Below are 14,907 nucleotides of genomic sequence, written 5' to 3' on the forward strand. Positions count from 1 at the left end.
CATACAAAAACACCAGGTGCCTACTGATGAGTACTGTTATTTTATCAAGTTTCACGTATACTTTAAAATCAAATTACAAATACAATAGAAATAAGACAAAGTCGATATTTGATACAACGGCCCAGTACTGGAATGTGTTCCTAACAACCAACATAAACAAGTCTAACACTTGAACAGAAAATGCCTAGAGAAATTTAGTCCAGAATTACTATGAAAAAAGATATTTCATCCAATTCGCAATTCTGATCTTTTAATAATTCTCTATCTATAATTTTTTCGACTTGGCTCACTTTCTTATTCGCCTGATGATATCCTTGCTTTAAAGATGAGACATTGGGTTACAGCACTTATCTTCTCTTCTGCATCTTTATTATCTATATCTTAGATCTGATGCACTTTTTTCAAATTAGCTTTTCTCCTGTATTATTCCTAGTTGTTGGATGGCAAAGGTTTTCAAATTGCATGTCAGACTATGTATGCATTGCGTACCTATTTTAAACAAGTTGTAACCTCCTGCGCATGGGTATAGTCTACTTGGAGCCTCTTGTCTTGTTGTAGAAACACTAAACCAAAGACCGCTAATGAAATATGCATAAATTAGTGCCAAATGGCCATTTTTGGGGTCCCCATAAATTGAAGGGAATAAAATATTTTGACCTACTTGTTGCCACAATCATTCATTCAGCAAACCACCATTTATGTCAAATTTGAGCAAAATCAGTGATTTGAGCTGTATCACCTCCTGCCTGGTTTTCTCATGGACACTCTTAATGGCTGTTTTTATTCAAAATTAATTCATTATTGCAGGGTGGCACAGTGGTAATTTGTCAGTCAGGGAATAGGAAGTTGGATTGAAGGTTGGCAGTTAGAATCTTGGTGTGGGCAGCTTTTTTCATTCTCCGAGCTACTATGGGATGGTTTGTATTTATAAAGGAGAATAAAAATTTTCAAGTAATAAAAGAAAAGAAATTATGTATAAAAATAAGACAATATCGAAATTTGAAATACTTCTTCGCAAAAGAAAAACAATTCTCGGGTGAGTTTTTTTTCAATGAGATTTCAACCTTTTTTGCTGACAAAAAAACATCAGGAATTTTATTTTTTCACTCTTTCATGAATTATGATCATTTTAGCAAAGGCAATGGATGTTTTGCCATCTCTTCAAGTTTAACTGCTTGTCAAGCACTCAAAATTCTTTGACAGAGATTGTTTAAGAAAAGGGTGTTAAGAACACACTCCGATGTTGATGACTTTCTCCTGCTCAATTCTAGCTGGAATTGAACTTGAAATCAATATGCAAATCTGTGTCCCCAATTAGTAGAGAGGTGTTTCCTCTCAGCTAAGTATTTTTTGACATGTTAATTAAGTTTATGTATGTAAGTATATATTTGTGTTATCTACAATTCTTAAGCTTTCAGGAAATAATTATACTAGGGTTTTGGTTAAACAACTGTCTGTTAAGTGAGCCCAAAGACTGAAGATCATTACAGGGAATCTTGGCTGAAAATTAAAGCAGTTCCAAAGTAAACATAATGGTTTTCTTTAATGAATCCTAGGGTTTGAAGTTGATATCTCGGTAAGTGGTTCAAATATAAGGTGTTTGGTTTTAAAGAAAGATAGCTAACATAACGTAGCTAGAACAAGTTATAGCAGTTAGTTGGGGAAGAGATAATTCACTCACTCGGTCAGTAAGTCAGTCAGTTGATGGGTCTGAAACAATCGTTTGGTTGTAATTCTGCTGACCAGGGTATTTCATGAGAGGGCCGACCATTGGGAATAGATAAACTTATCTTTTGCGTTTGGAGTTGAACAAGTGCTCCCAGATTAAAGATTATATTTCGTATGCACCAAAGGTGGTTGTATAATTCAATCCATCCATAGCTTTCACAGTGGCTTTTAACCAAAGCTTTGCCAAAAATCATGTGCGAGGGTTTCAAGATGTGCACTTTATTCACCAAAATTATAGTTTTGAGATATGGAGGAAAATATAGTTTAGGAAGTTCTGGTGGGAAAACTATGAATAACTAGCTGAACCCCACTTCAAATCTCTTTTGGCTATTTCATGAATTTTGGTTTTTATTGTTCATTTTTTATTTTTTTTTCCTGTCAAATTTTATCTTCTTTGATCTGTCACTTTTACCACATACTGCAAGATCTTGGCACATTCCGGTACGAACATTCTGAGCAAGACATGGGCAAGATTCTGGCCATAAAAATCATGCTAATGGACGAGACAGAATGTGACGATAATCAGCCTGACCAGAGCGACAATACTTGAGCGACAAATGAACGAGAAAGGAGCGAGACATTTGTACCACCCTGAGATTTGGACAAAAATCTGAGCAAGAAACCAGCGAAATTCGGGCCAAAAAAAAGTCACACTAATGGGTGAGACAGGATGTGACGGATGGAACCTTCAGCCTGATAATACAGTACCCTGAATATGAATGGCTATTTAGAGTTCTGCTTCATACAACAGCAATCAATACCCTCTACATATGACTACATGTACATATGACCAATCAGTAACATTGAACTTTGCATAGTTACCCTTCTGTGGCATGTTTTGTAATCAAGTGCGAACCGATTGAAGTTAAGAGTTCTACTTGGTAGCCATTTATACATGCAACAAATCGTATATTAATCAAAATTTTCAGTGTGCCGATCTATTTCTGACAGTGATATAACTAAAGTTACATGCCCACCGCAATGAATCCTTGGCTCCTTCTATTTCTTGTGGTAGTAAAATTACACTAGCTGCATATTGAAACGAGAGCTGTCATTAAAAATCCCTTCATTTTTTAAAAAATTATCTCTTGAGGAACATCAAAACCCTTTCTGCACAAACACGCTGCCATTACACATTCCAAAGACTGAAATAAAGGTGCTAGTTACATTATTTACAGACACTGAAGAATATTGTTTCTAGCAAATCAGGAGAATTTCGAAGAAATTGATCTTTTTGCAACACAAATACAGCACATGAAGACACAATGAGACTCCTTTCTTTTGATGTCAATGGGAGCAAAACTTTATATGTTTTTTCAGAGTGGACCAATCAAATTGAACTTCCCGTATTTTCTCAACGGACTTAAAGATCAGATTTCAAGTTGCATTGTCACGAAATGGTCAAACAGTTTTTATCCATTCACTGGTCTTCACCAGCATCAACACCCAAAACAGTTTACTGATAATTTTTGGAGTGGAAACTAGGTAGACAAAAATGCCAAGGAGTTTTTTGGGGCACATTACAGGAAATTTGAAGCACAATGTCCGGTACACAGGAGCAGATGCAGACTTGTGGCGTGGCATGACATATCTTGGAGTTTTTCATTGCACCCAAAGTTAACACTGTGAAGCCTCTAGCGAAAGCTGAAAACTGAACAAAAATGCATCGCGGGAGAGAATAAGCTTGTTGAAATGATTATTTGATGCAAAAGAAGGATTGTCATATTTTAGTTTTTGCATTTAGCACACTTTTATGGTATGAGGTGTCACGCCGATCAGCAAGATTATGGCCAATAACAAGGCCTGACAAATGTCACGTCCAAATGTTACGTACTTGTAAAACTAATTCAGCCAGAATTACAAGAATTAAACAGCCTGACAAATGTCTAGCGTAAGCGAATAAATTCGGTTTGTACTCTATCGCACTAGTTCAAGCCATGTTATTGGCAATAAACAGGCCAGACAAACGTCTTGTCCAGTTGTACTAGAGAGACAAAAGCTTTGTATCTGTTTGTCTTGCTCAATTCTCACCACAAAAAATAGTATTATGGTCCGAATCAGGCCATAGTCTTGCTTAGTCAGGCCAAAAATTTTCGTACAGGTTCTTTTGTTAGAGTGCCTTCTTTGCACTTGAAAAAGGACAACCATTTGTTTCTTTTTTTGACGTCATGAAAGATATAAGCTAACAATTTGGCAATGGACCTTTCTACCAATGTCACACTTTTTTCAAATTTTTCATTCAAACAACAAATAAGCGTAAGAATTGCTTAATTTTTCGTGCCATATTTTGTACAGATGTGATGTTTCATACGAATATGATTGTTGCAAACTCATGAAATATGAGACCTAAAACTTGCTAATTTTCAAAACGAAATGTATGGCAAGGGGCAAGCACTTCTTTGTAAAAATTGGCAGTTAAAGGGTCCTATGCTTTTATGAGTTTGCAACACATTTTTATGAAACTTCGCATACTTACTGAAATTTGGCATGTCTCATTAGCATTTTTTGTTTATATAAAAATTAGGAAAAACTGTGCATATTGCGAGACATTGCTAAAAAGGTCCATTCCAAAAAAATCTAATTGAGCATGAAGTGACTAGGAGTATTTTCACCACCCCTGGATTGGATGCTAGTCCATTGTAAGGTTATACCCAGCAATAAATTAATTAGCTGGTGCCAATGTACACCTCTGGGTGAAGAAGAGGCAATGTGGAGCATTTGGGTATAAATGTATCCTTTTTCTCACCAAAACCTGTAGTAAATAAAAGCAATACAAATCAGGCATTATCGTCCTTGCAAATTTAACTTACCACAAGTACCGTAAAAAGAAGTGTAATGAAAAATATCAGTGGCCTGTGACCATGGGAACATCTTGTAGCAACTAGGAAAAATTGCTCTGCTGTGCTGAAGCGGATCGCTCTGACAAAAACAAAACAATGAACATTTACTAGTTTTCTTTTTAAAATCAAAAGGATTTCAATGATAATTATACAAGGCAAGATTGAGAAAAAGTGTCATCCACAAGATTCTCAGAACTAACATTGTTTATACCAGAAGTTTTCATAGAGCGCTACACCTCTATGCGTTTATCACCGATCAACCATAGGAGTCTGAAAATGGTCAGCTGACTTGTTTCTGTTTAGGTTAAAAACTGAAACCCCAACCTGAGGAGCAAACTCAATGCCATTCCCTGTTTTCCAGCAGGATCATTTGCAGTCTAATTTGGGGAACATTTCCAGTCAAGGGATCATTTGCAGTTGAGGACCATATGCCGCTCTGTACAGCACTCTTAAACAGTAGTAGTGTAAATATTGTTTGATTATATGTGTCACCATTGACAATCTGAATACTTAAAGTTTAGTATCCTGAATCTACCTTATCCTGAATTTCGCTTCTAAGCTGTATTCGATTATTTATTTACAGAACATGCTCAAATACCTGCTTTGACACAAAATAAGGAGGTCAATGATGAAACACTGCCAAGACTTGTCTTTGGTGAGAGTTTCCAAGGCACTTGGACAAAGAGCTAGACAAACACTCAGTACCTGACATAAAATAACACAAAATAATTAACAATTATTCTATGAGTGTGCGTTGGATATGAGATGATAGATAACCAATGAGGTGCATAGCGCTGAGTTGGCTATAATCATCCAACAAGATGGCTATAATAATTTATACAACAAGAGTAAGTCACATAATTGTCTTATTGAAGAACACCCCCAAAATACAGAAAACAAGACTAAAATAAAAATGCCCAAAAAAAACACTTGTATGCTTACCATAATTATTTGTAGAGCATGGTATAATGGTTCATAACCCATGTTGAAAATTCTCGAATTGCATTATCCAGTGATCCAGTTTTTAATCATCATTTAAAGTGAATGTCAGTAAAAATCAAAGGAAATTCTAGAAATGTGGCCAGGGTCAGAAAATCGATTTTACTCATACTTTGCCAGATTGAAGGCCTAGGTAAGTAACTGAAGCAAATCAAGTTAGTTTTTTGAAATATCTACCGTAACATAAAGGCAGAAATTCACACAAAACTGTCATCGTACTGAAAGCTCAGATTTCACTTCACCATGATCCAAAATTTTACACTTAAGCTTACATAGATGTATACATCTCTGTGAAACGTTCTCAACTTTAAATGTATACATCGATTCTTCCTTAATCAAGAACTAGTGATTATTATCATGAATTTCTTGGTTTTACTGAGCGAACTGAGTCTCAATTGAGTTGACACACTTTTTAAATTAAAACAAAACTAAAAAATTATGCAAATTCAGTGAGAAAAAATGCTGACCGGTGGAGCTTCAAATTGTCTGATATTCTAGCTAAAGACAGTTCAGTCATTGAAATTTACGTTTATGGTTTCATTTTCATGGGATCTAATAGCAATTTTGCATAAACGTCACTCAAAATTCCAGAAAATTGCAATTCAGCCCCTTTGAAGTTTGCAATGTAACACAATACACCAAAAGAGGTGAACATTTTCTGTTCACTAGAGACAGCGCAATGAAAGAAGATTAATGTCTTTAACCTTTGAAATGGTTTAAAAGTAGTATTTACCTTTGAAAAAATCGCTGAAAAGAGTTTAAAAAAAGAGAAAAAGAAAACAAAACTTTTAAATTGCATTCTCGCTCTCACTGCCTGATGTCATGCTCGAGCGACTTCTCAAGAAGACACAAATTTAAAATCCATTTGTTCACCTGTCAAAATGAGTCAAATTTTAATAAGAACATCTTTGATGTTGATGTGTGACATCTCACAATAATACGACAGGATTGCCCACTAAATCTGCTGAACAAAGTAAAGAACGCCCCAATGATATATACATATTGGAACGATGAAAATAAATTTTATTATCGATTAGAAGCGTTATGCCATCGCTAGCCAGTAGGAAGCTGTTCCCACGAAAAGTAAATGTTGTATCGATAAAACAAACAAACAACGCACTTATCAAAGAAGTGTCAGAGTGAGCTGGAGGAGTTAGAGACACGCAGGAAAGATGACGCCGCACATGTTTGCTCTTCAGTACTGTGGCATTTGTAGCGTAAATGAACACAGTCACAACACAGTCACAAATCCAACATTACTGGGGGGGGAAGGGGTAGTACTGTAGAGTTGGGGGGGGGGGGATTCACCCTAGGTACTCCAAAATAGCAAACTGCCTCAACACTTTTGTAGCCCATTGTAGCTTTATGATAGAGTTCACCACATTACGCAAATCACCCCTATGTGAGAATACATTTTCTCCCAACTAGTGCAATGTGGTCTCAAAATCGGATTTAGTTTGCAATATTCACAAGTTATGTTTTCAGATAAGAATACCATGAGATGCATATTCCTTTCAAACCCACTTGCAAGTTTACTGAATTTGCTATAATGACAGCATTTCTGACCTAATTGTTAATGCACTGGACTATAGACCAAGCACTTGGAGCTCTGGACAGAGCCTTTATGTTGTGTTATGGAGCAAGGCACTTGTTTTGCAGTACCTTACTCCACTAAGATAAGCAATCAGGCATCAGCAAATTAGACAGGATACATTTCACCAATTCAAAGTTGTATAAGGTGGGAGACAGCTGCCTAGTAAAGTACTGTATGGACTGCATCTAGCATTGACAAAAACTTAAAAGCAAATCTGGGTGACCGACTAGCCCTTTGATTATGGATTCAATACACAACAAATGATGACATGAGGGAGCCCAAGGGGCCTTTGATTTCACATTTGCCTGTTGAACTCACGAAAATAAAACCCAGTGAGATACTGTCTCGCCAAATTTGCGAAATTAAGTATCAATAAGTTACATTTTCATTGAGTATTTTTGACTTTGTTTTCATTATAATACTTAATTTGAAGAAGTGCATTTTTCATTGACCATTTTAGAAACCAGATTAAGCATTTTCTTTCATCTGTTTCTCAACTGATTGTGGCATGTTAGGATCCTAATGACCTTCATTTTCCTCCACTGTGCACTGTGAGAACTTTGTGGTCAATCACAAATAAAACATGTTTTAGCGCCCAAGTTGTCGTTGTCATGTTATAAATGCTTTTAGCTGTGCGTATATCGAGTTATGCACACTTGGGAAGTTCGGAGAGCACTCAAGAAGCTAGAGTTGCTCTTGGCTATCACCTCAAGCAACTCTTACACTTCTTTTGTGCTATCTAAACTTCCCACATGCATCCATAACTCGATATGCACACGCTAAGCATGAACCAATTCTTTACTAACAAGCAAGCAAGCTTCCTGTTTTGTTACTTTCTTGTTATGATTGTGCAGTAGTCTCTTGCATCGTTGAAATGGACAGCACATTGCCTTGTTAGCTTTTTTTCGGGTTGTTTCAAAAATGAGACACAACTAAGCTATTATACAAAGTAAACTGATCTCTTATGGCTACTGCTGGTTCCCACATCATTCAACACAAACAGTGTGAGTTTGTTGAGTTATATGAATTTCAGTCTCTTTGGCTTGTGGTTTACTGTTATTAGATTATTGGTGGTGAGGAGACTTTGCTTGGTGGCGAGGTGGTTTCTTGGTGGCAAATTCGTTGGTGGCGAGGTGGTTTCTTGGTGGGGAGTTCCTTGGTGGCAAGACTCCCTGGTGGCCAGGGGACCAGTAATCCCTTAATTTCCTTTGAGGTCATTATTGCTTGAATATTGGCTGCTTGGGAGCATCTCACCATGATAGAAATTTACTTAAGCTTAATTTAACCGAGCTTAATCTGCTAGAACTTTCTTCTGCTCTTTCATCAAGGTGTGTGTTAGCCTCCAATTTAGTGTCTTGAACTCTTTTGAACTGTTCCCCATACCAATTTAGAGTGGTTCAGTGTTTGTTCTCAGGAATTACAGAGACAAGTTCATCATAAAGCTCTTTCACTTTGATGAGATATTCTTGCAGATCATTTACAAAGCCACAAATGGTAGCTTTCCATCCACATTGTCCAATGGTTGAATCTACTTTCTTCAGAGTGTTAGTTATTCTTTTTTTGATTGCAGCACATTTGTTTTTTAAACTAATAATGTTAGTACTAACTGTTTGGCTTGTGTGAGCTGAATTCATAGTGCGTCCACCACTGCTGATCGCTTTGGCCAAATCCATACCAAATATCACACCACATGTACTTCTTTGATTCGCTTGTTTTATCTGTTCTCAAAGGACCAAGATTACTGTACCCAATACTTCAACTCAACAACATTTGTAGCTTTTTTACCATAATTTATTCCACAAGTCCAGAGACCTCCCAAAAGTTCCAGGCTCCAGCGGTTGGGTAGCAGTCCCTACCATGCCTGCTTATTTCGCCTTGTACTTCTCAAACTCATTAATAATTCATGAAGTTTAAACAAAGGAAATCATGACAGTGATGGTGTTTGAATATCTGATCATAATTAGCACAGATTTTTTGATATTATTTCCCTTGTTTGTTTTTAGTTTTAGTTTCTATTGAGAAGATATTTCAAACACTCGAGACAGTGTTTCATTAACTATCCTAATACCTCAAATTTTGTCAAAAATACTCTGCTGCACGTTGTTTTTCCAACTCTCTTCTCGGTGTTTGGATATCCCGAGGAAACACTGCCTCTCATGTTTGACATATTAGCTGAAAACTTAGTGAAGGCACCGCTACTAATAATAAGGTTTCACAGTACAATGGACTCACTTCAAGTGCTTCTCTGGCAACCTGTATGTCATCACTTTCAAGACCTTTTGTGGTTGGCTGTAACAATGTTAAGAAAAAAAATCAGTCATTAGGATACAAAAGATTATTCACAACAACAGCCAATGTTAACAATTTGATTAAATCTCTCTCCCCCAATTATGTTATTTCTTGAAACTATTCGCCATTCAAAATTATCCATGTATGTGATAACAACAAGAGATTTAGGTGATAAAGGCAAATAACTGGAGAAATTTTTGTGCCTTCCTGCACATCACTCTTTATTGTATTACTAAAAATAACATTTTTTTCTTAATTAAATGGGCTCTTTTGCTCTGTGACATTTCTTGTTTGATAATTCCATGACTTAAGCTTTGTTAGTATATTGGAAAACTGGAAAGGTTTACGAGTAAATTGACATAAAATTCATTACTAGATGTTGTGAATCAAATATTTTACAGCATCATGAAAAATGCTAATTTTATGCTTTTGGAGACATCACAACAGACTTTGAAGAGACCAAATATTTAATGGCTCCTAATGCAACTGGAAAATCATTTAGAATCAAACAAAATCTGTTTTAATTTACTTTTTCCTGGGTAAAGTTTTTCAGTTGCCAACGTTTTAGGCAAATTATTTTTGATGGGAAATTGAGACAGAGACAGAGACAGCCTCTTAAATACCAGCAACTGATGAGATCCACATGGAGGATCAAAACCATGGTCTTGCCTGAACAAAGCCAAACAATGGCATGGACAACACGCAGAACGTTCAACAGACTTGCACATAAAAAAATACATTTGATTAGTGTGGTGCCAGAATGAGCAAAGGAGGTATAAACCTAAACATCAAGCCCAAGAAACAAACGCTTGATCAAATTGATGTAAGAAACATTAAGTCTCTTCACAAACATATAGCTTTCTCAAAGTATAGCTACAGCTATCTCCGACAAACCTCGATGAAGATAAATAATGATAACCATGATAGGACATACTGTACTTGCAAACTGTTCTAATCGAACAGCTGGCCTGGTGTCACAATATAGAGTGCACATAAGTAACAAGCTCATTGAAAATTTCAAACTTTGCCCCCCAGAGCCAATACTTAAAGAGCTTAAATCTTATTTTGCAACAGAATTGAGCCGAAACAAATTATAAGTACATGACAAATTACAGAAGTGTCAAACCCTACAAAGTGACATGCAGGTAACAGAGGAAAACATACCGCCCTATAATCTCTAAAAAAAATTACTACAGCACAGTCAAATGGTTCCACTCTACTGCATATACTGCTCTTCATAAACATGTGCGAGACCGAAAATCAAAAGAGACCAGCAAATGCACAAATGTCACAAACCATAGGAGTTTATGCTAATTTTAATTTACGCAAAATAAATCTGGAACACAATTAGCAATGCCGCTACACAGACGTACCGTTCCCTGATTTTTTTGAGGGGAGAGGATGGCTGTACACAGGCTAGTTTTTAAGAAATCTGTGAAATACGCTGTTGTGGCACTAAAGCGGGCAATTAAGTCGAAACCAAACTTCTATCCTCGAACATACAAGAAAAATCTTGGCGTTACGGATCACGAAAAAGTCAAAACAGATATAATTGATTTGAACTTACTTAAATCAGCATGACAAGGTTATAAAACAATACCTTTTCCTTAGCAATGGCTAAAAAGGATCAGTTAATGTGTTCTTAAGTGATTGCCTGAGGGTGTTCAGAATTTTGGTCAAAAGTGAACTTTGTCGAAAACACTCCAAATTTTGTATGCTGTTTTGCTTAGGTGTGTTAAATAATGTGCTGTATTTTTTTTTTTGCCGAATTTTGCTTCATTTTTGAGACATAATGTATGCAAAAAGCTTGGTTTTACCTGGTGGCATGCCTGTTTAGGAGTTTATATGTATTTGCTTTCAGGTCAGCACCCAACCGCAGAGACGTTTTTTTTTTTTTTTCACTTAAGAAACTGTAAAATATTGATTTCACGTCAGTGGGTGAGGGCATTTTCCCTTAAACGAGGCAACAACGGCTCATTTTCATGTAAACAAAAGAATACTAAAATGGCAGCCATTTTGGAATAAGGTGTATTTCTAACACGCATGTTGGCTGGTGATATAGAGTTTAAATTTTGCTTCTAGAAATGAGAGATTTAAACAAATTGAAATCAAAACTTGAAATAATTATGAATAACAGAAATTATGCTTAAAATTTGTCAACATACCTTATTGTTACTAACTTTCATGGGACTTAATTTTCGCGATTTTCGCGATCTTCAAAAAATCATGAAATTTAATACGAGCTGTGAGGGAAAGCATTACGTCACCAATGGATGGGAAAAGGCAGGAGTTGCTGGGGTAGTTAATGGCGAGACAGCTCTTCCTCCCGAGGATCCGTTTGAAGAAATTGACAGTGTCCTTCATCTATAAGCGCAAATATATAGACAGTAGCAAACAGCTCTGCTTTGTTGCAAAGGAACATTTCAAACCATTTTCAGTTTCGTTTTTTAATATGGTTTTGTTGGGTGTGATTGAAAACTATTGCTATGAAAAATTAAAATCAGCTATGACAATTATGAGACTATCCATTTGTTATATTGTAGATCAGTCTCCTGGCAACTTTCGCGAAATTTAGTTCCTTTTAAAATATTTTTTTGGCCAAATCGCGAAAATTAAGTCCCGCGAAATATGCCAGTTCCATTTTCGCTACCCACGAAAATAAGTAACAATAAGGTAAGTATGTTTTGTAATCATTACAAAAATCTTGAGCTCTACTAATGAAACTCAATAGACTCTATTCATAAATGGCTGTCAATTTAAAATTCTTTTGTATGCATTTAAATTAGCCCAACAAACCTTGTTTGAGAGTAAAAACTTTTTGAATTATCAACTCAAAAATGAGGTTAGTTGGGCTAATTTTAATACTTACAAAAGAATTTTTAATTAGCGGCCATCCATTCATGAATAGGCCTATTATAGGGTCTATAGGAGAGCTGACACTGATATTTTGTCAGCTTCCCATCAAAGCAGCTCAATTTCGTAAGCCACACATGTATGCATTGTGGACCTATTTTTTTTATTAAGGAATTGTAATTAAAATGTCAAGATTTAACTATTTTATTATTATTATTATTTTATTCTACAATTTGTGTGCACAGGTTCAGAACCACATGAAATTTTTCAGAGATCAGAGAGGCTTTTTGAAACTTGGTAAAAAGTTGAATTGTATTTTTTGGACTCCCTCAGCTTAAATTGTTACATGTAGACAGGAAGAACTGGACAGTATGGCACATACTTTGTCTGAGCAGGTCAAGAACAGATTTTTTGAAAATTTTGGAAGAGCATCAAAAGTAATTAGGTAATGACACCTACTTTGGTTTTGGTTTTACTATGTTTGCAGATTGGCTGGGTAGTCTAATTGGTAAGTAGTTGGTTTGGGGAATAGAGATTCCCTGCAGAGTGATGTTTAGCTGCCCCAAAAATACGACCTTAAAACAGTTAAAAGATTCTTTAACGCAGGCTTGATGCTGTTTAACAGCAAGAAATGTAAGCTTACACTTATGAACAAAAACGGCTCTTTTAGGAGTCTTTTAGGAGTCACCAAACTTTCAAAAGCAATGATCATTGTATAATCTGGTATGGTTTTATGAAGTGCGCACCTTTTCATAAACTTTGTGTATTTCTTCATTTGTTGACTGCATGAGGTGTAACATCCCCACACCTGCAGCCCACGACAACCGCTGCACAGACTTAATGGCAGTCAAATCTGGCAAAGGCCCCGAAACCTGCAAAATGCACAATTTGTAGTAATCACAAAGGGAAACCTGTGAGAAAAATAAGGGATGCCTTATTTTTATAGAAGTTTCAAAACTAAGGTAAGGTGAAGTCTGTGTCTGGTCAACTGGTCCATATGTCCAAGCTTGTGCTGGTTTCTGTACCATGAAGTAACTAGTAGTATTTCTACTCCCGCCTGGATGGGATGCTGGTCAAATGAAAAAAGTACCAGGTTACGTGAGATATTTATACCAAATCTGCTCAAACAGTATACATCCAATTTGAAATAATTTGGGGAAGAAAAAGACGATTAAAGTTACAGAATAAAACTACTCCAAATACCAAAGATTACTTCATTGCCTTTGAGATTCCTATTCTCCTACTTTTTAACAGTTGAGTATTACATTCTCAAGGACAAAGTTTGTGATTTTGGTTAGCAATTAGGGCCACCACTCTCTTAAACGTATCCTGTAGCAGCTTTATGCACTGGTCTGTGCAGTTAACCCACAAAAACATTACAGCCCATTGACTGAACAAACAAGCAAGAAAGCTGGCAAGAATAAATAATTGTCCTAGTTATATAAAAAAAAGCACACCATCTCGCATCGCGACCAAACATTCCACATTTGTGCTGATTTGCACGGTCCAGAATCAAAACTATACACCAGTGAAAGATTGAGAAACCAAAACAAGCTAAAACAGTCTTGCATACAGGTGCTTTGGGATGATGTCATTTGCTTTCAACCCTGCTGCAGGGAGGCCAAATCCACTGGCTAGCCAGCTGGTTTTCCCATAAAATTTCAATCCAGTCTGCATTAGGACTGTATTCTTCATTTCATCGAACGTAATTGGACCTTAACAAACAGCTCCCTACCATTCAGCTGCTGTACAAATTGGCTTTTACACTGCAAATGCCAAATTTCGTACTAAACTCAACACTCTGTGGTAAGAGATGTTCAACCAGGTAAACAGGGTATTATTCAAAAAGCTTACCAGGCTACTCAAATGTCCTGCAAGTCTGACGGCCATGTTCCGTACCATACATTCCGTGCCAGGGTTAGGAATGTACTGTAAAGCTTGCTGTAGAATAACTGCGGCATTGTGTGCACTAGCCGAGATTGGAGGTGGTGAACAAGATGGGTCAGATGGTTGAATGGCCTCTGCAACAACTGTTACTTGTGCATAGCCAACCACTGTCAGTAACAACTTGGACATTTTAAGGAGTGTATAAAATGCCCCCCTACATGATGGTAAAAGACAACAATTAATTGTAAAAAAAAAACCGTTTCCAGCACTTAGATTTTGATGGCTCATTATAACCACTCTTTAACACTTGATGTTACAATCATGATATTAAAAAACTGCCCAATCATTGGTGAACACATTGTTATCACTTTTGTGATGCAATAGGTTACCATAGCAACAGTATGACCTGCTAATAACACCCTTAATTACAGCTTTAGGGGCTTATAATTAAAAAATGGATCAGTGAAATTCTTTTACATTATCAAATTTTAATAAGCATGATAAGACGAAGTCTCAGCAAAGTGTTAAAGAAATCTGTGCATAGGCTTCAGAGCCACCTTTAAAGTTTTGAAAATTTAAGGTGGCTCTGAATCCTATGGGTTTTTTCATGTTTTTTTCACGATTTTCTCAGGGGTTACATGCCGTGAAAAATCCCTCAATTTTTCCATGAAAATGCCATTAAAATCCTTTTAAATTCTCATGAATTTACCATGAATA

The 14,907-nt window shown here is 36.4% G+C and overlaps 1 protein-coding gene across 2 annotated transcripts in view; it reads right to left on the reverse strand.

The window, feature by feature from the left end:
- Positions 1–14,907, reverse strand: part of LOC110049637 (ubiquitin carboxyl-terminal hydrolase 9X-like) — a 195,556-nt gene that overhangs the window by 77,341 nt on the left and 103,308 nt on the right. For both annotated transcript variants that reach the window (XM_089293533.1, XM_089293532.1), the window contains exons 34-38: positions 14,158–14,404; positions 13,050–13,175; positions 9,394–9,450; positions 5,167–5,273; positions 4,539–4,647 (exon numbers count right to left, since the gene is read on the reverse strand). In XM_089293533.1, the coding sequence (XP_089149659.1) occupies positions 4,539–4,647; positions 5,167–5,273; positions 9,394–9,450; positions 13,050–13,175; positions 14,158–14,404 (646 nt within the window). The remainder of the gene's footprint in view (positions 1–4,538; positions 4,648–5,166; positions 5,274–9,393; positions 9,451–13,049; positions 13,176–14,157; positions 14,405–14,907) is intronic.

This window comes from Orbicella faveolata, unplaced genomic scaffold, assembly GCF_042242905.1.
Source record: "Orbicella faveolata isolate gen_17 unplaced genomic scaffold, um_ofav_v1 contig_25, whole genome shotgun sequence".
Classification (NCBI taxonomy): domain Eukaryota; kingdom Metazoa; phylum Cnidaria; class Anthozoa; order Scleractinia; family Merulinidae; genus Orbicella; species Orbicella faveolata.